Source organism: Macrotis lagotis, chromosome 1 (assembly GCF_037893015.1).
Source record: "Macrotis lagotis isolate mMagLag1 chromosome 1, bilby.v1.9.chrom.fasta, whole genome shotgun sequence".
NCBI classification, from domain to species: domain Eukaryota; kingdom Metazoa; phylum Chordata; class Mammalia; order Peramelemorphia; family Peramelidae; genus Macrotis; species Macrotis lagotis.
In genome coordinates, this window is record NC_133658.1 from 691,733,803 (window position 1) to 691,756,890 (window position 23,088).

A 23,088-nucleotide genomic window follows, 5' to 3' on the forward strand; every position below is an offset into this window, starting at 1 on the left:
ATGCCACATGTGACTGACTGATGGAAACAAATAGTAAGCCTGGAAAAGAGAAATCTCAGATAGTTGTAATATTTGTAGAAACCTCTTATTCACATTTTTTGGCAACCCAGAGTCTCCTTTGCTAGATCCTCCTCCAGATCATACCTTCTAACTCTAGATGTCTAGATAAGCCTTCTTCTCTATACTACTTCACTTGATGATCTCATCAGCTTTCAAGGATTTAATGACCATCTATGGTAATGATTTTCAAATCTCCCTATCCTTTCCCTAACCTCTCTGCTGACCTCCAATACTGCATACCCAACTGCCTTTCAGATATTTCTCTACCTGGATGATAGTAAAAAAAAAACCAAAACCTTGATGTAACATCTCCAAGTTTGAACTCATTATCTTTGTCCCAGACCTGCTTTCCTTCCTACCTTCCCTCTTACTGTAGAATATACCACCATCCTTCCAGTCTCTCAGGCTCACAATGAAAAGTATCATCCTTAACTTCTCAACATCTCTCATCCTCCACAATTTCACCTTTGAAACATCTCTTGAATACAACCTCTTCTCTCCTTTGACATTGTCACTACCCTGGGTAGGTCCTCATCACCTTATATCTGGACTACTATAATAGCCTACTGGTGGGTCAGCCACCCTCCTCCCTGCAGTTCATCTTCCAGTCACCAAAGTAATTTCCTAAAGTGCAACTCTGACCATGTAATCCTCCCCATTCCCCAGAAGGGCTATCAGTCATCTTGACCCATTTCTTATCACTAGACTCTGATGACTCTGGAGAAGACAGAGAGAAAGAGAGACTGATGACTTCACACGGTTTTGTCTCACTTAAATACAATTCCTTTGCAAGGCAAGACATCACCTTCCTGAAGCCATGGGTCTCTTTGAGAATGAAGGACTAATAATGCATCCTACTCCATTAATAAATTCCAGTGGCTCCCTATTGTCTCCAGGATTAAATACAAAATTCTATTTGTCACTCAAAGCCCTTCATAATTCAGTCTTCTACCTAACTACCCAACATGTACGTTCACCATGCTCGGAAAACTTCCTCCTCAACTCCACTTATGGGTTTCCTTGAAATTGCCACAAAAATTCCATCTATATGAAGCCTTTTCTAGCTCTTCTTAATTCTAGTGCCTTATTTCTCTTATTTCCTATTTGTCCTGTATGAGGTTTGTCTGTATATATATTTGTTTGCTTGTTATCACCCCCATAAGATTGTGAGCTCCCTGGAGGCAAAGACAAGATTTCTTTTGCCTTTTTTGTATCCCCAGTATTATAGTAAGCTCGTAATAAATATCTAATGATTGAATGATAATAACATTCAGAGAGTTTCTCACAGTAAACCTTGAATGATAGTATAACAGGTGAATAAATTTGTGACTTTAGAAGTCTTCATGATTAAGTTCATGTAGGTCCAGTGTTTGGGGCACAGAATTAGAAGAGGAATAATGGAAAAAAGTGCTCCCTGATAAAAAAAATTATGGATTTCATGAAGTTTGAACTGAATTCAAACTTCTAAATTAGCATGAATATCATCTTCCTCAATGACTATAATACTTGGCTCAGTCATGATCTCCATTCCTTCCCCTGTCATCTTCATCAGAGATATAAACATTCATATAGATGATCTTTTGAATACTCTCCCTTAAAGTTCAAAAATTTTGTTAACCTCTATTGAGACAGTATGGCATAGTGGATAATCAGCAGACTTAGAGATAGGAAAATCTTGGTTCAAACTTAACTTCAATACTTATTCAATATGTGACCCTGGATAAAGTCACTTAATCTTCCTGGGCCTCAGTTTCCATATCTGTAAAATGAGAGACCTTCTAGCTTTAAATTTATAATTTTATGATCTATCATTACCATATTTTAGCCACCAGTGGAGTTGTGATGCCATAGACCTCCCTATCACTTGAAACTGTTCTAAAACCAAACTAAAATTCCTTCTCTCACTACAATCTTAAGTTTAGCTTTCTCATTATTCCTGTACCTGGAATAAAAAGAAAGCCCCCCCCCCCAAAGATAGACCCCACTCTCAAACATCTCAAGATTTTACCCAAAAAAGAGATGTTACAAGTGCACAAATTATTTATCAGGTAATCATTTTTGTATATTCTCTGGTATAGTGAAATATGCAGGTTGGTCTTGGGGGCAGGAGACTTGATAATAAGTTTGAATTTAAGTTGTCAGTTTAATGGGGAAGAAAACACTTAAACAATTATAAACTAAATTAAAGCACAAACTGGGGACAGACTCAGGAAATGTTTCAAGCAGAAGGTGAGAGTTTAGCTGAGACTTGGAGGAAGTCAAGAAGGCTAGGAGATAGCTATGAAGAAGGAGATTCAGGGCGGCTAGGTGGCACAGTGGATAGAACACCAGTCCTGGAGTCAGGAGTACCGGAGTTCAAATCTGGCCTCAGACACTTAACAATCACCTGGCTGTGTGGCTTTGGGCAAGCCATTTAACCCCATTGCCTTGCAAAAACCTAAAGAGAGAGAGAGAGAGAGAGAGAGAGAGAGAGAGAGAGAGAGAGAGAGAGAGAGATTCTAGGCATGGGGGACAGCTAGTGAAAATGCTTAGAATCAGGAGATGAAATGTCTTGTGTAAGAAACAGCAAGGTGGCCAGTATCATTTGATGTTAGAGATTATAGAAGAGTAAGGCATAAAAAACTAATAAAAGTAGGAAGGGGCCAGATTAGGAAGGTCTTGAAAAGCTAAACAGAAAATTTTATATCTTATCTTAGAATAGGGAACCAATAGGGTAAACCCTACTGAAGAGGGGGAAACATGGACAGACTTGAACTTTAGGAAGGTCACTTTGATAGTTGAGTGGAAGATGGTTTGGAGTGGGGAGAGACTTGAGGCAGACAGATCCACCACTGGGGTATTGTGTATGAAGCGATGAAGACCTGTGCCAGAGTGGTTAGAGTGTCAAAGGAAAGACAAGGGCATATATAAGAGATGTTATAAAGGTAGAAACTACAGGACTTGGCAACTAATTGCTTCCTGGGGAGGTGAGAGGAAGAGGTTGAAGATGGCACATACAGCTTATAAGCTTGGGTGATTGGGAAGATGTGACAGTAATAGGGAAATTGGGAGGGGTAAAGACTGGGGTGTTAAAGGTAATGAGTTCAATTTTGGATAAGTTGAATTTAAGATGTCAACTGGTCATCCAGTTTTAGATGTCTAAAAGGAAATGCAAAAGTAGCCATTAAGAGAGATTGGGAATGGTGAAATATATCTAAAAACCATCAGCAAAAGAATTTGTAGTGATAGAAGTTGAAAAGATCACAAAGTGAAATAGTATAGGGGAGATGAAAAAAGGATGCAAGGCAGAAGTAGATAGCAGCCCTGAAGACTGAGGAGAGGTCAGGCAGTTGGGAGGAACAGCAGGAAAGAATGGTTCCATGAAAACCTAGAGAGAAGAGGACAGAGATCAACATTGTCAAAGGCTGAAGAGAGGTCAAGAAAGATGAGGACTGAGAAAAGGATATTTGGCAATCAAGAGGTCAATGATGCCTTTTTGAAAGATCAGCTTCAGTTGAAGGATGAAATCAGAGATCAGATCTCTGAGAAAAACTAACTAGCCCTAAGTAAAAGTTTTTCTCCTCTGTTAAAATTTCCCCTAGGTCACTTTATCTGGATCTCTCCTTTTCCTTTCTTACACATGACAATAATTATGCTCATCTTTGTAAATGTCATCATCCCCTAGGGCTCTTTGGAGGAAAATGGTCATTCTCCATTTTTGTACTCTTAGTGCCTAGCAAAATTCCTTGTAGAGGAGGTACTGAATAAATATTATGCTGAACTGAAACAAAGGGATCTTTTGATAACACTCACAATCTATAGTCTCCATTCCAGTTCTAGTGATTCCCTTCATTGACTGGCACATCCAATGAAATCATGGATAACTCAGAGGACCAAAGGAGTCCACAAACCTGCCAACCCAGATCTACAAGTGGAGATGTACATTAAGAGGATGTGGAAAAACTTAGCAGCAGGTGATGCCAAGGGGAGCTTTCTAATAGTTATGTGAATTCAGCCAAGAGGAGTCACAGTACCTGAAAACATGGCTGCAGTCACTGGGGGAATTTCAAAATCTTTTATACAGAGGACACATCCCTTCCATCCCTGTAATCAGGGATGCTTAAGAAAAGTCAAAGGACAGACAGATCCTGGAGCCTAGGGAGTTGAAATGAAGTTAGAAGATAATAGGGAAAGCACAAGCTGTTGAAGGCCATGGGGGAATTATAATGAGAAATAAAGCAGGCATGGAGTGGAAACATCATAGCCAAGAGAGGACAAAAACCTTTCTCCCTGCCTATAATCCCTCTACTCTCCATTTTCAATTTCTAAATGCTACCACAGCCTAACTGGGCTCTGTACATTATCTCAAAGGTGATTAAATTGTAGTGTAGGATTAGGAGAATCTTTCTAACACATATTCTGAAAACTATAAAAAGTTCTATGGAAAAAGAAATGTTACAAGTGCACAAATATTTATCAGGTAATCATTTTTGTGTATTCTGTAGTATAGTGAAATGTAGGTTGGTCTTAGGGGCAGGAGACTTGAAATATAATCCTGCTTTAAACACTTACTTGTTATCTGACTATGAGCAAGTCATTTAACCTCTCTCATTCTTGGTGCCAATATGTGTAAAATAGGAATAATAACATCTGTACTGCCTGTAGGACAGTTGTAAGGAAAGCATTCTGCTAAAAACGTACAAAAATTATCATTTTTATAAATAAAGCACTTTGATCAGCAACATCAATAAGTACTCACTATTCATTCTTTCAAGAGAGAGAACATACCTGTGATTTTAATATTACAAGGAATGCCAAAAGGTGACTCTCCTACAATTCCAGAAGTGTCACCCCATCTGCATGCATGCCCCAGGTCAAGTTTCTGCTGCATGAACTAAAAACAAACCAAACCAAAACAAAACAAAAAAATCAAACCACATCTTTAGCACCTACTTCTACCAAATGAGAGGAAAATTGCTTTTAGTTTTTAAAATTTGGCTGTATGTAAACCAAAACATCTGCACATATCTTACATTAAATATTTTCTATTAGGGCCTTTTCCTTTCCCCCTCCTTTTTAAAAAGTTCCATTTGCTTCCCAGAAGCTGCTCAGTTTCTTCAACACTTGAAGTCCACACCTTATGCCTGTTCTCTTGATGTAGAAGCACGTTATTAAAGAAGAGCAGGCCTCAATTCATTCCCTCAAGTTAATTTCAGAGTGGCAAATTTCATGTTTCATTACCTGTTCAGTGATGGCCTGAAAGCTATAGAGTCTGATCAGTCCTGAGTTATGCATTATAATCAACATTCCATGAGAAATCGTGGCATCCGTGACACTACTTCCAAAAATCTAGGAAGAAAAGGAAGAGTTCACCTGCGAGAAACATCAGAGAAAATATTGCCCCTGGCACTGTGGTTATAGATGCATCATACTGCTTTGATAGACTTGTTTATTGTTCATATTTCTCATCCAAATCTGCTGCCTGTTGTCTTAATTTCTGGATAAAAAAATTAATTCAGCACTTCTTAGTAATCTATGGAATAATAGGTCTATGACAGCAGAGAGGTGGAAAATCAGCTACAAAGCTGAGGGTTTTATTAGGGGGTGAACTACTGGAGTCTAAGACTCTGAACACTAATGGGATCGGCGTGTGCACAATGAGTGGAGAACATACTACTTAATGATGCAGCTGCATTCATTTGGTTCAGAGAGCTTTGTGTATGCCCATTAAAAGCAACCCTACTCTCCATGGAAATATGAATACATTTGGTCCATCTAATTCTTAATGGATACCACTTTACCATGCTCATATGGCCAGGTGCCCATTCTTTATGCTAAAATGTTCTTTATAAAGAGAGATTTTTATTTAGCTAATCAATGGTGGAGAAATTGGATCTGGAAAAGTAATTCAAATGAGAAACAGCCAATTCCAGAATTTCATCCATTCTTTGTTCTTCAAATCCCTAATATTGCTTGATTTTTCAGTTAGTCTTATGGGGGCCCAGTTCTTTTGCTCTAAATAGTCATGATAAAAACCACTAACATAAAACTTATAAGGAAATGCAATATGAATGGAATTAACCTAGTGATAGATTTCTATAAATGTCTTCACAATAGATTTTGTTCCCTAAATTTTTTACAAATAAACAGGATTCAGTCCATACAAAATAATTTAAAGGCCAACATAGGATAATGGCCACAGCAGGGAAGAGCAGTTTGAAATTAATAAATTTCTACTTTAAAAGTTAATTATGTTTGTTTAAGATTATCTGCCTTAATAGTATTAAAGAATCTAGTGAGTCTCATTTCCTAGTGTAAACATAACTTATAGAAATTAAATACTTGTTTGTAGTGTGGATGTATACAATACACACATGAACATAAACATGATATATATATAGAAAAAACTATATATACTCACATCTCTTCTACTATATACATATACAAACAAATACTTATTATCTATATCTATATATCTATACACATATTGTCTAAATATGTTCCTTTTTTCTATTTAAATAACCTCTCCATTCTGGGTGCTTCAATTTCAATGTTATTGGTTTTTAAAATAATTTATGCACTTCTTAGTTTAAAAAAATGGAAAAAAAATCACTGTGATTTAACTAGGTAATAAATGCTTACAAAATAATTCAATACACTGAAATCAGACAATCAGAAATAGTCACTCATCCAGGGTGAACAGCAATCTATGCTAAGGGAGTATAAGACTATTGATTTTATATAATCTGAAGGCAAGCTGCCAAAAAAAAGTGTTTAATTTTTTTTAAAAACAAGCAGGTGAAAATTTTTGACTTCTGTACTAAGATAACATAAAAAGAATAAACTTTGAGGTAGACACTTTCAAATTAAGATAACATTCTGGGGTGGGGGGCGGCAGCTAGGTGGCATAGTAGATAGAGCACTGACCCTGGAGTCAGGAGTACCTGAGTTCAAATCCGACCTCAGACACCTTAATAATTACCTAGCTGTGTGGCCTTGGGCAAGCCATTTAACCCCATTGCCTTGCCCCCCCCCCCCAAAGATAACATTCTGTTTTCATCTACGCATTTCTCCACACTTAGTCATGTTTTAATGAATACTCCAATAAAGATATTTCACTAATAATTATTCAAAATTAAATATTTTTTCATTAACACAACCATCATCAGTTTCTTAAGATCTCTATATAAAACAAACAGGATTAATTGACTTTAGAAAGTAAGGAGTGAGACTGACTTGCCAAGTCTAACTTTCTTAAACATTTTTGATTCAAAATAGATTGATTCAATACTTACTATGTAAGTCACAATGGGAGCTGCTGGGAATAGAAGAAAAAAAACAACAAAAACAAAATGGTGCCTGCTTTCAGGGATCTTTATTTTACTGAAGGGAACATGGAATACGATGTACACTGCCAAGTATAACACCAAAGAAAGGAGCAAAGGGGCAAGATAAAGATCAGGCAAAGAGCCCTTGGAAAAATGCCAATAACTGGGAGGAAACAGGGAAAACTCCCAGAAGATTATTGCAGTCCAAGCTTGTGGGAATGCATGGAGGTGGCAGATGGATTTGCACCATGTTTAAGCTTATTTTCTCCAAAGAGATTCTCATAGATCATTAGCATATTGACATTAGCCATCATTACAAATTCTCCGATATTGCTATTTGTGCTTAAGACTACACTATTATCAAGTTATTTAGGAGGGGTAGCCACACAGATCATTTTGATAATGAATCTTGGCTCTGAAATTGCTCTCAGTGAGCTCTTGGCTGTTAAATGAATGAAAACACTATTTTCTCTAAGGTTTGAGGCTAGTCATCTTCAAACTTTGAGGTTGTGACACCTTGCTACAGTATTTGTCATATCCCTAGAATCTTAATTTGCAGTGGCATTGGGATAGAGCCTGGAAGTAATAGAGCAGACACAAATTCTAACCATGTCCATCAACCCTCCAGTTTGCCTTGTGGAGTTTTATCACCTATAAGGCCCAAAGCAATACTTTTCAGTGGTACATATAGCATTAATTGGCTCATTGTTTTTTTTTAACCTTGAACGTCACTAACGCACCAATAAAGATATTCTTGCCATTTGCCTATCTTCTTTCACAGATGAGTTAGGAATTTAGAGGAATTCTTTCAACACCTGAGGCTATAGGTAGCTTCTTATGTCTAATCAAACCACTTCTCTTTAGTCAAATCACATACTATCCATGTAAGATAAACATTTTTGGTATGTTATTACCCCCTTGATCCTGATTTTAGAAGAATCTTGCCTAACACCCTTTAATAGGTTTAGTATTAGGGCTAGGAGGGGAAGCTGACTTTCTGCTACCCAGGATTGACCTCAGATTATTAAAATGTTCTTCATATAAAAATTTTCTTTTAAAAACTAAGAAATTCTTGTTCTAAAGGAGTCTTGAAAAACAAAACACATATTTTTGGGCCCACTATCAAATGAGAGCAGGTAAAAACTGTGTAAAAGAAGCAAGACACAAATTTGATTTATTGTGTATCAGCTATATCGCATAGAGAAAAGGTATACTGGCAGACATGCTGAGTTGGTTGGTGAATTTATTTATGTGTTTGGTTGGGCTCATAGATTTGCTCCTTTCCACAACCAGTTATCATTGCTACAAGTCAAGTAGTGGCTACCCTTCCTTTTAAATGAATAACAGACAAAAACCTAATGAGACAACAATTAAATAGGGGTAGCACTCTATATTTTGCAATCAGAGACAAGCAAAGCTTACTGTAAGCCATTCTTACTATAGTTACTGCAGGTCATCCTTAATTTAGAAACTAGCTCTTACTTTCTTATTGATCTCCAGCATTCCTGTAAGTGAGAGAGGTATGACTCGAAATACAGCAAAGTACAACAGCACAGATGGTTGAACGCCTGCCTAGAAAAAAGAGGGAAATTAGAGACAACCCACTAAGCACAGTTCCTATGCTCCAGGCAACACTATGTTTTCATAAAGGAGAAAATGTCCATCCATCTAGAATGCAACTTAGAGGCAAACAAGTTAAATTTGACATGAAGAAATAAGTATTCAAAACATCCCCACAAAACCTTCCATCACTGGAGCATAAAATTGAAAAAATGATTGACACAAACCACAACTGTAAATATTTTTTAGCTGTGAGACACTCTGGGTTTAGATCATAAACTGAAGCCCAGAAAACAAACAAGCTAATCAAGAGAAGCACAGCTATCAAGGCTCAATGTATCATTTAAAATTAGCATCATGTTGATAAGAACAGCAGGTCTTCAGGGAAAAGAGGGAAAAAAATGCCTAAAGAACTAGTCTGAATTATTTCTCTTCTTGAAGCAGAGATTCCATAACTGAAAGACTATGGTCAGGCCAACTTTCTTATTCAGTAAAATGAAATGCAAAAAAAAAGGTTCTCAAATGGATCTATGAGACATCTCTGAGAATTTTCTGAATCCTCAACGATGTGTTATGCAACTTTTCCATTCCTGAAACAAGGGAAAATGGCAGGGTGGGCAGGACTATGGAGTAAAAGGGCGGGGGGGGGAAGAGACAACAATTTAGAAAAAATCTTTCCTATATTGTTGTAGGTTATGGAAAAAGGAACGAGGAACAGGGAACTACTCTTTATAGGGTCATAGATTCAGGGCTCGAGTGAATCTGAAAGATTAAGTCCAAGCCACTCTTTTAATAGATGAGGAAACTGAGGCTGAGAGAGAAGTGCAGTAACTCACCTAAGGTCATAGAGGCAAAAAACAAGCAGAGTTATGATTCAAACCCAGGTGCCAGTTACTTGCAAATCTCAAAGTTATAGATAAATGAGCTACTCTTCTTCTTCAAGGGAAAGATATGAATCCATTTGAGTTTTGCATGTGTCGAAGTCATGTAGGAGGAGACAGGAATGTGAGAAAGCTTAGGCATGGGAAGAATCAGTTAACAGGCATCCATCAGGTCCTTACTATGCATTATACATACTGCAGAGTCCTGAGGAATACAAAGAAAGGCAAAAACATGAGGTCTGTCTTCAAAGAGACCACAGTGTAATGGAAGAGACAGTAAGTAAATGACTAGATATGTACGTACACACACACACACACACAAACACACACACATACACACACACAGAGCATATCCAGAGTAAAACAAGGTATTCTCAAAGGGGCTGACACCAGCTGGGGAAAGATCTCTTTTAGATGGCAGGATGCAAGATGTACCAAGTAAGTCTGAGGAGAGAGGGAAGGTGGGCCTTCAGGAACAGCCAGTGAAAAAGCCCAAAGAAGGAAGATGGAGCATCCTGTAAGAGATCAGCAAGAAGGTGATCTTGTTGGAGGGGAATAAAGTATAAGAAGATAGAGAAGAAAGGAATGGAAGTTTATGTGTGAAAGGGATTATTAAGAGTTTTAAATATGAAACAGAGTTTATGCTTAATTCTGGAACAGGAAGACCTAGAGTTTATAGTGTATGGGAATAATATATAGAGTATGGAAATAACATAGACCTGTGCTTTAAGAAGGTGTTTCAAAGGGAGTAGAAAATGGACTAGAGACTCTAGAGGCAAGCAGACATAAGGTAATGGTGACCTGTACCAGGAGGCACCTATATGGGTGGAGGGAGGGGAACACATACAAGGGATGTTGTGAAGGTAGAAATGACAAGGTTTCGAATCTGATCCAATAAGCAAAATGAGTTCGAGGGAGAAGCCGAATATGACATTGAAACTGCCATTCTGGATGGTCAATGTTGATATCCTCAACAGTAACAGGGAAATTGAGGAAAGAGGATAGTTTTGGGGAAAAGGTAATGAGTTCAGTTTTGGACATGTTAAGTTTGAGGTTTCTGCAACATGTTAACTTGGAGACAGTTGGTAATAGGAGACTACAGTTCAGAAGATCAGAATTAGATAAATAGATTTGGGTTATCATCTGCATGGAGATGAAAATTGGGAGGTGATGAGATCTCAAAATAAGACATTACAGAATGAAAATAGAAGTCAAAGCATAAAACTTTGAGGCATGTTCACATTTAGTGGTGAGTGATTTGGGAACCCCCCCCCACCCCGGCAAAATAGATTAAGAGGTAGATGAAAGCAGGGGGAGAAAAAGGCTTATTCGGTAAAGATTATATGAAAGAGGGATTAAAGACATGAGAGAAAAAAATAAAAGGCAAGGTTCAAATGCATAAAGGCTATGAAGCCAAGAGTTAAGGTACATGGACTTGACACAGAAGGCAACAGAGCAAGAAATGGACAGATTTAAAATGGTGGACAAAAAAGAAGAGCCTTCAAGGGGCACTTTATTTTAGAAAAGTAAGGTACAATGCAAAGCTAGGCCCACATATTGATTTACTGGAGTCAAAAAGTTATTGAATTCAATTGTTGCCTCAGGAACTTATTAGATGTGTGACTCTGTTTTTACTCACCTGATCTCTTCCTAAAGGAAAGTCATTTACTTTAGGTTGCTTCCATTTCTTCTCCTCTGCTTCATTTCTATATTTTCTGGCTTCTGATACCATCATCAACAAATTACTCTCAAATATTGCGAGTGATCTCTAAGTTGCCAAATCTAATGGCCTTTTCTCAATACTAATCCTTTTGACTTCTCTGCAGTCTCTGACATTTTTAATTACCTTGTTCTCTAAGATACTGTCTTCCCTCTCCTAGGTTTTTGTGACACTACTCTCTTATTATTTCTCCCATAAATTTCATTATTATCTCTCTGCAGCCCTCAGCTCTCTCCTGAATTCCAATCTCCAAATGCCTTTTGAACATCTTGAACTGGATGTCCTACAGGCATCTCAAACTCAAGCATCCAAAGTATAATTCATTCACCTAAAACCTATCTCTTTGTAACTACTATATGACCTCAGTGTAGCCTCCTACTTACTACCCGTTTGTTATTTTAAAGCCCCCTTTTACAACTCTCCTTACTTTCTCGGTCTTTTACTTGCCTCCCAAGTACATATTTTATGAATCAGTGACCCTGGCCTTTTTACTCCTCTTCCCACAGGATATTTATCTCCCTTCTCCATGCCATTTTACTGAAATGTTTTCCCCCCTCACTCCCCTGGTTTTCTCTAAATTCAGCTCAAACCCCTGCTTCAAATCAACTGCCTTTCCCTTTTACCTTCCATTTTTGCCTTTCATTTACCTTCTATGTTTTTTTGCATGTACCTATTTATTTTGGGTCCCCCTCTTTTGAATGTGAACTTCGTGGGGTCAGGGACTGTGTAGTAGCCTTTCTGTCTATCTTATCATTCTGCTGTATGCTTGGTACACAGGAAATGCTTTTAAAAATGCTTATTGACAGATGGTAACAAGATGGAAAGAGAATGGTGTAGAATAAAAAATGATACTGTAACTCCTCATAGAGAAACAAGTTATTGTGAAACTTATAAAAAAATTACAATTTTGATTTTAAAAATTAGTTTTTCAATGAAAAAGACACTGAATAAAAGAAAACCAGTGAATATCTGAGGAAATTCCCACTAACAACCTTTAAAGCATATTTCAAAATCTTAAGGTTATTAGCTTTATTTAACATTTCTTCTTTAGGCTTCTACAGACAAAATCTCCTAGGTCTGATGACTTTTTCAACAAACCAAAAAGCTAATTATACATAGTTACCTGGCGTGCCAGAGCAGTGGCTTTGCTCTGAGCTGATTTGACAACAATGACCTCTTGGGGAGTGTCCCAGTTCAAATATCTTTCCAAAAGAGAAAAAAAAGAGATTTGGGATAAGCTTTTGGTAAATTTTTATTTCATTATGCTGGATATACCATTTTATAATGTAACTGAGTGGGTTATTGTAGGAATCAAATGAGATCTTTAAGCATAAGTACTCCCTTCCCCCCAAAACAACATATTTTATTAAATATTTATGAATCACTGAAAAGTTTTCCTGGAATTCCAAAATGCCAACTTGAAATTTATATATCTCTTTTTAATAATTTTTGAGTCTTGGCACTTTAAAATATTATTTGAACTCCTAGTATCAAAAATTAATAAAGCAAAGCAGGCATATACCTTTAAAATGAAAATCTTATAAAAATTCTAAGTAAAAAAGTGTTCTAGCTCAGACTTCACATGCACATCTATTTCAAAATCTATTTTGCTTAGTGGACTCCTATTAACATTGGATTTCTTAACTCTCCTCTTTCACTTTCACATTTTAACCTTTCATTTCAGTAATTTGCCAATTCGCCTAGTAGATTATTAGATCAGTGAGGTCAAGAATGATTTCTTCTATTTGCTTTTTATCCTCCATAGCCCTCAGGCACACTGCCTTCTACACAGGAGCACAGCATCAGAGCTGGAAGGGCTCTTCAAGATCACTACTCTCTTATTAAACAGAAGAGAAAAGAGGCTCAGAGAAGTTAAAGGACTTGTCTAAAGTCATAATGATGGATAAGAGGTTGAATATGAGCTTAGGACTTCACAGTTTTAAGTTCAGTGTTCTATCAACTAAGCTATCATTCAAGTACTCAATGCAAAAGAGGAACTCCATGAAATCTGATGAATTAATTCACAAATCAAACTTTTAATTCAGTGATCTTTAGGAGAAATTTAGTCTCAATTTGGTGATTAAAATCCACCCCCCCCCCCAAAGAAAGCTAGGCTAAACTTCATTCTATAATCTAAGAAATAAAATTTACTTAAGAGTAACAAAGGGAGTTGGTATTAAGACCTCAAATACCAGTTATGTATAGAAAAACATTATCAAAAGAAGAGCTTGATACACTGTAAATCATTAAGTCCTGGAAAATAATAAAAACTTGGCTTAACAGTTTCATACCTGAATTTGCAATAAGAAGCAAGATAAATTTTCTCTATTACTTCTCCATTATTTGCAGATATACGAAGAAGCCAGTTATGAGCAGTCAATGCTATAAGGGAAGATCTGTAATCTGATGGATTGGGTAGAATATCCCCCTAGACAAAAAATAAGTGAGGTGTGAAAAGTCTGAATTTAGCCATGAACAAGGGATACTGCCTAGCATCCAAAGAAAATAGCCAAACTCACAAGGAAAAATTTAAACAAATAAGTAGTCTAGGTGAGAGGCACATTAAATACTTGAGTATAGCAGCCCTATTCATTAGGATGGAAGAGAGCTAAGATTGTGTGTTTATAAGGTTGCATTCATTAATAACTCCTAAAATAGATCTGTCATAGAAATATGTCTGAAATTTGGCAATTAAGTGTCACGTGGAAGAATTTACTTTACTTTTCCTGACTTCCTTTCTTGCTTTGTTTGACTTCTTTAACTTTGAAACTTTTATAATATATCTAAGAGGCAAATTATACTAATTGCTGCTCACTATTCTGGTCTCAATTAAAAAAATGCAATTTGGAACTAAAAGGCAAAAGGGGAAAGGTAGACATTCATAGATGTGCAGCATCTTTTTTACTCTCAATTCTATCCAATAGTACAAGTGGTGTGCCATCCTAGAAATGGCCCCATTCTCATTGAGTAGCTGCCACAAGGTGGAAGTCTAATACAACAAGAGGGAGTAGAAGGTAGGGAGTGTGTTTTGCATTTATTGGATGACAATATGGTTCTAAGAGGAAAGGTTAAAGAAAATGGGAAATTTCAGATCTAGCTTTTAGTCAGTGTTCCTTTGACTGTGAAGGAAGCCTATGCAGAAAGCAGAAGTAGGCATTATGAAACATATTTCACATGGATGTGTGAATTTTCTATCCCTTTCCAAAGGTCAGGAAAAGTTAAAACCCCAAACCAAACCAAATCCTTACTATCTGTCATATGTTGAGGTTATTATCAAGGCTATCATAATACAAACAAAACAACAATGCCTAGGTACCAATTCATCTTAAATTATACAAAACTATACCGGCATCCATTTGCAATGCTTTAAATGCCAGGAAACATTATTATTATTATAGAACCATGGACCTAGAACTGGAAAGAACCTCAGAGGCCATCTAGTCCCATCTTCATTCTCCCACCCCAATTTTATCTATTGGGTTCAAAAACCTTTCCTAAGCATAAATGTTAATGCCAGACCTAGACAGTGAAAAGTTTGAAGAGTATAACAGCTTATATTTCATTTTTGTTTTCGAATCTGCAGGGTCTAGAACAGTTCTTGGTCCAAAGAAGGCATTTTTATAATAAATGCTTGCTGAATAACAGAATACTTCTGAATATTTTGTCCATGAAAAAATTTATTTCACTTCATATAAGAAAAAAATCAGAAGCAAAGTTAGGAATTGGCATATCTCCCATTTATGCAAGGCTGTCTTGATTTTCAGTCTAGCTTGTCTTAGTATTGTCCAAAAACGTAATTAAATACTATTGCAACTATTGAAATAAAGAGCAGTAAAGAATTCAGAGATCTAAAATGTGTCTGCTCAAAAATGGCTGTTTATATGACATGAACTTTATATAATATGCTATCTCTTGGTAGAACAAAACATCCTAAGCCATTATTATGGTTAAAGTTTAGATTTGGTTTCCTCCTTTGTGTCTTCAGAGGTTGAGACCTATTTCTGTAATGTGCTACTAAATTGTGTATTCTTGGTCAAAGTAGTTCTCTAGGACCCAGTTGTTTCAACTTTTTTAAAGAAACATTTACTATGTACTTACTTTTAACATTCATTTTTTAAAAAATTCTGAGTTCCAAATTCTCTTTCACACCACTCCCTCTCCCACCATTGAGAAGGCAAGAAATGTGATATCAATTATATATGTATGCAAATATGTAAAACATAGTCATGGTTGCCAAAAAAAAAAAGAAATACAAAAAAGTGAAAAAATTATGCTGCAATCTGCACTCATACTTCATCAGTTCTCTCTGTGGAGATAGAAAGCATTTTTCATCATGGGTCCTTGAGGATAGTTATTCACATTTGTTCATCGTATAATAATATCACTGTGCTGTATACAGTTAATCTGGTTTTGCTTTCTTCATTTTGTATCATTTCAAATAAGTCTTTCCAGGTTTTTCTGAAACCATCCTGCTCATCATTTCTTATAGCACAATGGTATTCCATCACAAACTTTAAAGTCTCCAATTGCTGGGCATCGCCTCAATTTCCACCTCAAAAAGAACTGCTATAAATATTTTTTTTTTAATAAAAAGGTCCTCTTAATTTTTCTTTGATCTCTTTGGGGTACAGATTCAATAGTGCTATTGCCGTGTTAAAGAGTATGCCCAGTTTTATAACCCTTTGACCATAATTCCTAATTGTTTTCTGAAGTGGCTGTACCAGTTCACAATTCCACCAAAAGTGTATTTATTAGTGTCCTGATTCTTCTACATCCTTTCCAGCATTTGTCATTTTCTTCTGTTATTTAACTTGCACTTCTCTAATTAAGTGATTCACAACATTTTTATATGACTATGGGTAGCTTTGATTTCTTCTGAAAACTGCGTATTTATTATCCTTTGATCAATTAGGGAATGACTCATAATTTTTGTAAATTTTACTTAGTTCCCAATATATTTGAGAAATGAGGCCTTTATCAGTGAAACTTGCAGCAAAATTTTCCCTCCAATTTCTTGCTTTCCTTCTAATCCTGGTGAATTTGTGCAAAATTATCCATTTTATTTCCCATGATCTTCTCTCTCTTGTTTTGTCCTAAATTTTTCACTTTTTCATCGATCCAACAGGTAAAAATTGTCCATTCTTCTCTAATTTGCTTATACCACCCCTCTGACTAAATCATATATCCATTTTCTAGGTTTTAAAATGACATAAAGGTTGGACTAGATGATCTCCAAGACCCCTTGCTCTAATCCTAATACGTTATGGTTCTCTAATCATGGTGTTTTGACTCAATACACATTTTTAAAAAATTATAAATACAATTTTTGAAATGAATTGTTTTCCTAATAACATTAACAGAGTAATGGAAGAAAGTTTCCAGACATCTGAGTTGTCAATTGCAAAGAAATTATTTTATTCTACTTTTTTGTTGATAAAGGCAATAGATTCACATTATGTGATCATTTGAAATTATAATAGGTAACTAAAATAATTTTTCCCAAAAAATAAATACTTTATTATATGGTTAGAATGTAAATCCAATGAAAATATTCTGCTAAATTTAGGATATTGAAGCTAGTGCATAATTTGATATTATTAAAATTAAAATTTTTAAAATTTTCATCTGTGCTCTCATTCATTCTTAAAAGTATCAAATACAAAAATGAATTGTACTATAACGTATTAAACAATATTAAAATGGTATTATAAACATCAAAATGAAAGTATTAAACTACAGGAATTTCTTAATATTTGCACTTTATGATGACTATACAAGGCAATCAAAAGAAATAATCACTTTTCAAGATCCTTGAATTCAAACTCCTTGAGTTTCTCTAATTAGATTATCTCAAATTCTCCTCCTAGCTCCAATATTTGATAAGTCCTTTTTTTGCCCCAAATCAATAGTAAACCATCTTTCCAGAATGAAACAATCGGGTTTTTGGTTTTCTTAACATTTACTAGAGGATTGGGGGGGGGGGGGAAATCTCACCATGGGGCATTCCCACAATAAAGCATCTTCTATTTTTTCTGATTTAGAACACTTCGGCATCTCATAACGCTTTCTTGGCTCTGCTGCAACACTGAGGAAAAATGATAACAAATGATCACTCTTCTTAAGAAATTCTACACTATTGATAGCTTGTTTTAGCCATTCTGACTACTGTGAATTACTCTTACTGTTCTTCATTTTCATGAAGTGCCACCTAGACTTCATGCCACATAAAATTAAAAGATTTCTTTTTCCTCTGAGAAATGTGCAGGAACCTTTCTTCCCTGAACAATTCGAGTTTAAAAATAAGTACATTTCAACAGGGGAAATATTCTAATAGTGTGATTTTCAACAAATCAATTATTCTCCCAAAGCTTCTTTCTTCAGCTGTAAAAGAAGGGGGTAAAATAAGGAAGTGCTTTCTTTACAAAATTGTTGTGCAGATAAGTTATGGAAAGAGTTCCAAAGCTTAAGTTCAATGTAAATTTGAACTGCTATTATTGTTCAAGATAACTTTCTTTGGGACACTGCCTCATTGGAGAACCATGCGACTATTGTCTATCAAGGTTAAGACTGAGTAGAGTAAGCATAAGATTGCAAAAAAAAGGTGTTTTTTAATAAACAAAAAATTTGAGTGGTTATTCCAACTTTCTAACAAGTCCAAATCAATACCATCCATTCACAAATAAGTTAAATTGCCTCAAAACTAACCCTAATCATTTTGGTAACTGGCTATTGTTATCCCATTATGTTTAACTTTTTATGTGATGTGAAACACCAGCAGCATTCTAAAATATGTTATTTCAATTTTTTTTTTACTCAGGTAGAATACTGGGAGAGAAAATTGTAGGAGAAAAAACACTTATTAGTGCTGACCAGGAACTATATTCTACAATATAAAATCTTAAGAGTCTTTCCAGGAGGTACTGAGAAGTTGTGAGTTTTTCAAGGATATATAGTTTTGAATTCTCAAGCAGGACTGGAATCTAGGCCATCCTACCTCTGCTACAGTAGTTGAGGAGTTTCACTTACATGATAATGGAATTTGTTACTTTAATTTAGTTTTAGAGAGCTGAGCAATAGACAAATTGAGATTCAAACATTCAAAAATTACCTATTAGGCCACCAGACTTTGCCTTGAACTCCTCAAGCCTTCCCTTCTCCCTACTTGTCTCATATTGCTCCCTCACCAAATACAAGGTGGCACTTCCCTTCTGTAGAAATTCTTGGGCAGTTTAGAATTAGTATGAACAGTTAGGTGTAATAAGTGTGAATTTTCACAAAAGAATCACCTGCTCACACAGCACCGGTAATTATCAAAATATATTCTTCCTCTCTCATAGGCAATAGGTGCTTTGGAATGAGTTGTCCAAACATTCTTGAATTTAGTGCTTTTCTGAAAGATACAACGAACGGATTCTTTGTTAGTTTGTTCAAGAGTTTGTTCATATTCCTTCCAAATGAAGGACATTAGCTTAAAATTAGTACCCTAATGAGGAATGGATGCCTTAGGTAAAAAAGAAACAAATTTCAAAACTGACCTGGAAACTAGTAAATCATTCTCTATTGATTCTTTCACATTAAATTACTGATAAATTTTACATTAAAATGTGACTGCATTTTTCCTGTAGATATTAAAATTAGTTAGCAAGGCTTTGGGGGAAAGATCATTGAAAAAAGTCAAACCAGCATAAAAGGAACAGTAACTAGGCACACACTAACTAAGCAACAAAACGGGCAGTTTAGTAAACCAATAGCAAAGCTTCTGCCTTGTTTTGCATTAGTCTTTGCAGTCCCTGGTAGTGTGGAGGGTTAGGCTGGAAGCTCAATAGGGTACTCGTGGAATTGGGAGAGAACTTGTGATTTTTCATTGCTTTCTCTCCTTCCTGACTTCCCACCCATGTATCTGTTACTATGAGTGGAAATCACTTCTTATTGTCAGTCATACTTAAGGAAGAAATAAAATGAAAACATCTAGAAGTTCTATTAATAGTGCATTAATCAATCTCCTCATTGCAATGCCTTCCACAGCCCCTCCTCTTTACGTCTTCCTTGACAACAGCTCATCTAGGGAAACCATTCAAAACCACCTAAATTGCTTCCTCCTCCAACCCCGCCTACCCAAATCCTCTAGAAGATGGAGGAAAAGAAAAATCTTTAACCAATGAAGGCAGGATAAGAATGTAGATCAAAACAAAGATGGTTTCTTTTCAGGGTCACAGATGAAATTTGTTTTATTCGACTACGCATATTTTCAGGGCATTTTAAAAATCTTTTTCAGTTTTGTGGGGGTAGCAGAAAAAATTAAAGGAGAAAACAAGGAAGCGTCGTTAAAAAGTACCATCAGGACAGCTTTGAAAATCACCTGATGGATATCCAAAAGAAAAAGCAACGTACGTAGAGAGGCCCGCAGGTTTCTGGATAAGCCTCTTTTTCTACGTACATGAAAAATGCATTTTATTTTTGTGTTCAAATTCAGGATAAACAGGTTTTAAACGAAATTTTTCAAAAAAAAATTGCTTTCCAATCGAGACGAAGCAAGCATTCACACGTTTTAAAAGGAAAAAAAAATCGCAATTACCTGGCACACCAGCTTCCTCAGGATCCCCAGGTTTGTCCTCTGCACCATCCCGGCATCGGCGGTGGAAAAGCCCTGCGCCCTCCTGCTCAGCTGGCTGCAGATGTTGGGCCCCCCGCGGGCGCCGGGGCGCCGGGCGGCGGACACCGGGCACATCGGGGCCCCCGGGCCTGGCTGCTCGGCTTTGGGAGAAGAGAGGGGGCCGTCGTTCCCGGGGGCCCAGGGCCCTCCCCGCCCCCACCCCGGGGAAGCGGCCCTCTGCCCCTCCCCTCCCCCACCCGCGGCTCTCCTAGCGGGGTGGCATGGGGGGGCGCAAGATGGGGATCTATTCGGTTAACCCGTGCTTGGCACTGGGGCGCGGAGGAAGGAGACCCACTTGCTGGCGGCCACGGGCCCCGCGGCCCTGGCTAGGAGCCGGAGGAGTAGAAGGAGCTCCAAGTCCGAACGGCTTCCCCTCCCCCACGCCGCCCCGGGCAGCCGGAGGAGAACAAAAAGAGGCCGCCTCCTCACCTTCGACCTCCCGGCGCCGCCGGCTCTCCCGGGAAATGTAGTTTCTGGGAAAGACTTCCGGACTACATTTCCCGTCAGGCTCCGGGCGCAAAGAGGCCCTCGTCCCCGCCCCGCCGGAGGGCCCACGCTTACCTTGCCCCTCGGGCCCGCTAGGCGTGGGACCCGCGCTGGCCCGGTTTGCCACCTACGCAGGTGGCAGCAGGTGCGGGGCTGCGCCGGTGCGCCGCGTCCCGTCCCGTCTCCGCCCCTGCTCAGCTCCCGGCTCGGGCGGGGCGCCGCGTCCCGACTCCCGCGCTCGCCCTGGGCCAGGAGGGCGTGGCTTGTGGGACCGGAGAGCCGCGGCGCGTCAAGGTAGGTTGCGCCCCGTCCCCGTGCGCCGCGCGGCGCCCCGTCCCCGTGCGCCGCGCCGCGCTCCGCTCCGCCGCGTCCGCCTCCGCCTCCGCCCACTAACCTGCGCCGCTAAGCCACGCTGCGGGACGGACCCTGCCGCCCCGCGCGGAACGCGGCCACTCGGGTGCACCTGTCTGTAAAGCATGAAGCAATCCCTAGTGTCTCATCAAAGGTTTTATTTGTTATTTTGAGTTTTACAATTTCCCCCCCCCGCAGAAGGCAATCTGTCGGTCTCCATGTTTCCGTGGTGTACATTGATCCAAATTGAGTGAAATCATATCCTTAAGGAAGTATAAGAGATAGCAACATCAGACAATAAGGTATCAGGTTTTTTCCTAAATTAAAGGGAATAGTCCTTGGTCTTTGTTCAGACTCCACAGTTGTTTCTCTGGATACAGTGGTATTCTCCTTCACAGACAGCCCCAAATTGTCCCTGATTGTTGGTCGGAGGGTGGATCATCACCTCCATGTTGCTGTACAGTGTTTTTCTGCTTCTGCTCATCTCAGCATCAGTTTCATGCAAATCCCTCCAGGCAATAATCCCTATTCTCAAAGAGCTTTCCTTCCAGTGGAAATAGCAAGTATATAAAAAAAATCAATATAAAAATGAATAAAGACTAATATATTTGCAGAGTTATTAAACGCAACATAGTTTGAGAGGCAGGATGCTAGTATTTGGAGGCCGGGAAAGCCTTCCAGAAGAACATGGTGCTTAAGTGGAGTCCTGGATCCAGGGTATTGTATGCATTTAGGGCTGCCAATCAATCAAGTTTATCGCGTTAAACACTCTTTACTAAGGCCTGGGGATACAAAGAGAGGTAAAAAAAAAAAATTCCTGCTCCCAAGGAGTTCACAATCTACTAAATAATAGAATCATAGATTTATGTTGGAAGATAGGGTAGTGGTCCAACTTTGTGTTGCAAGATACTTTAATGTTCATTTGGCATAAACCCTCACTCAGAAATTGAGGTGCAGAGAATTTGTTCAAGGTCACAAGTGACAGAACTGAGATTGAAACCCGAGTCTTCTCTCTACAGCCTTCTCTACATAGAGAGACAGAAGGTGGAGTAAGATACACAAATTCTAGGTGCCAAATAAAGGAGAAGTGTAAGCCAAAGGGCTTTAAGAGAACAAAGGACAGAGAATCACTGAAGGAATGAGGAAGATGTTAAGGGGAGAATGAAGAGACTTGATCCTGACCGAAGGAAAAGGAAAGAAGACTAAGGCTGGAGGTGGATTAACTAGAGCTAATGGAACAAGTAGAAAGGAATAAAATTAAGAGCTAAAATGGTATTTGACTATCTCCTTACTCCCATCCCTCTAAGGGAGGAGGGAAGTTATAAAGGGAAGGAGAGTATGATGGGCTGCAGGTTAAAGATTTTTTGTAGTTGTTCAGTCATATTTAAGGCAGTTCTGACTCTTCTTGATCGTATTTGGATCTCCTTGATAAAAAGAAACTGGAGAAATTTTTCATTTCCTTTTCCAACTCATTTTACAAATAAGGAAGTGAGGTAAAGAGGATTAAGTGACTTGCCCAGGGTCACTTAGCTAGCACCTGTTGGAGGCCCAGGAGGGTGGCGAATCCACAAAAGAATGAAAAGAACTGCTGGACATCAATAAACTCAGAACTGAGGTTTGATTGTTTTACCATTAGCACAGTAATCTGACTTTTTCCTATATTTGGAATCATTTTGGGGTTACTTAGAACTGAGGATTTTCAATGCAGTATAACAGAGGAGCGTGGAGTGGCAGAAACATTCACCATGTTTGGAATTAAGTGCTGGGTTCCAGTTCTACATCTTTCACTTAAAAGTAGTAGTACCTTCTTAGGTAGGAAAATCACTTAATCTCTCTGAGTCTTAATTAATTACATTTGTAAAATCGAAATGGTGGTTCTACTTGTACTACTTTGAGAGTTGTGAAGATCCTATGATCCTCACAGTTGTGAGATAGTAGTTAATTGAAACCTTAGGGATTGTTCTAGTTTAATCATGGGAATAGACTTGAAATGACTGCCCTTGGTGGGGGGGGGGGTCCAACTTGAGTGGGATCATCTGGTCAGAGACTTAGAGGTAGAAAGGCCCCTCA

The 23,088-nt window shown here is 38.0% G+C and overlaps 2 protein-coding genes across 4 annotated transcripts in view; one reads left to right on the forward strand and one right to left on the reverse strand.

Annotated features, from left to right (window-relative positions):
• DCAF17 (DDB1 and CUL4 associated factor 17) overlaps positions 1-20,925 on the reverse strand; it is a 38,045-nt gene extending 17,120 nt beyond the window's left edge. Inside the window, exons 1-9 of one of the 2 annotated variants that reach the window (XM_074215723.1) lie at positions 20,743-20,925; positions 20,104-20,282; positions 18,815-18,918; positions 17,523-17,613; positions 13,820-13,956; positions 12,652-12,730; positions 8,850-8,939; positions 5,281-5,388; positions 4,828-4,933 (exon numbers count right to left, since the gene is read on the reverse strand). In XM_074215723.1, coding sequence (XP_074071824.1) covers positions 4,828-4,933; positions 5,281-5,388; positions 8,850-8,939; positions 12,652-12,730; positions 13,820-13,956; positions 17,523-17,613; positions 18,815-18,918; positions 20,104-20,256 — 868 coding nt within the window. In that variant the 5' untranslated portion in view covers positions 20,257-20,282; positions 20,743-20,925. Of the gene's footprint in view, positions 1-4,827; positions 4,934-5,280; positions 5,389-8,849; positions 8,940-12,651; positions 12,731-13,819; positions 13,957-17,522; positions 17,614-18,814; positions 18,919-20,103; positions 20,283-20,476; positions 20,583-20,742 lie in introns of those variants that run through there. The other variant, XM_074215722.1, reaches the window with a different exon arrangement.
• METTL8 (methyltransferase 8, tRNA N3-cytidine) overlaps positions 20,676-23,088 on the forward strand; it is a 120,121-nt gene continuing 117,708 nt past the window's right edge. For both annotated transcript variants that reach the window (XM_074215725.1, XM_074215724.1), the window contains exon 1: positions 20,676-20,961. The gene's annotated coding sequence lies outside the window, so the exon portion shown is untranslated. The remainder of the gene's footprint in view (positions 20,962-23,088) is intronic.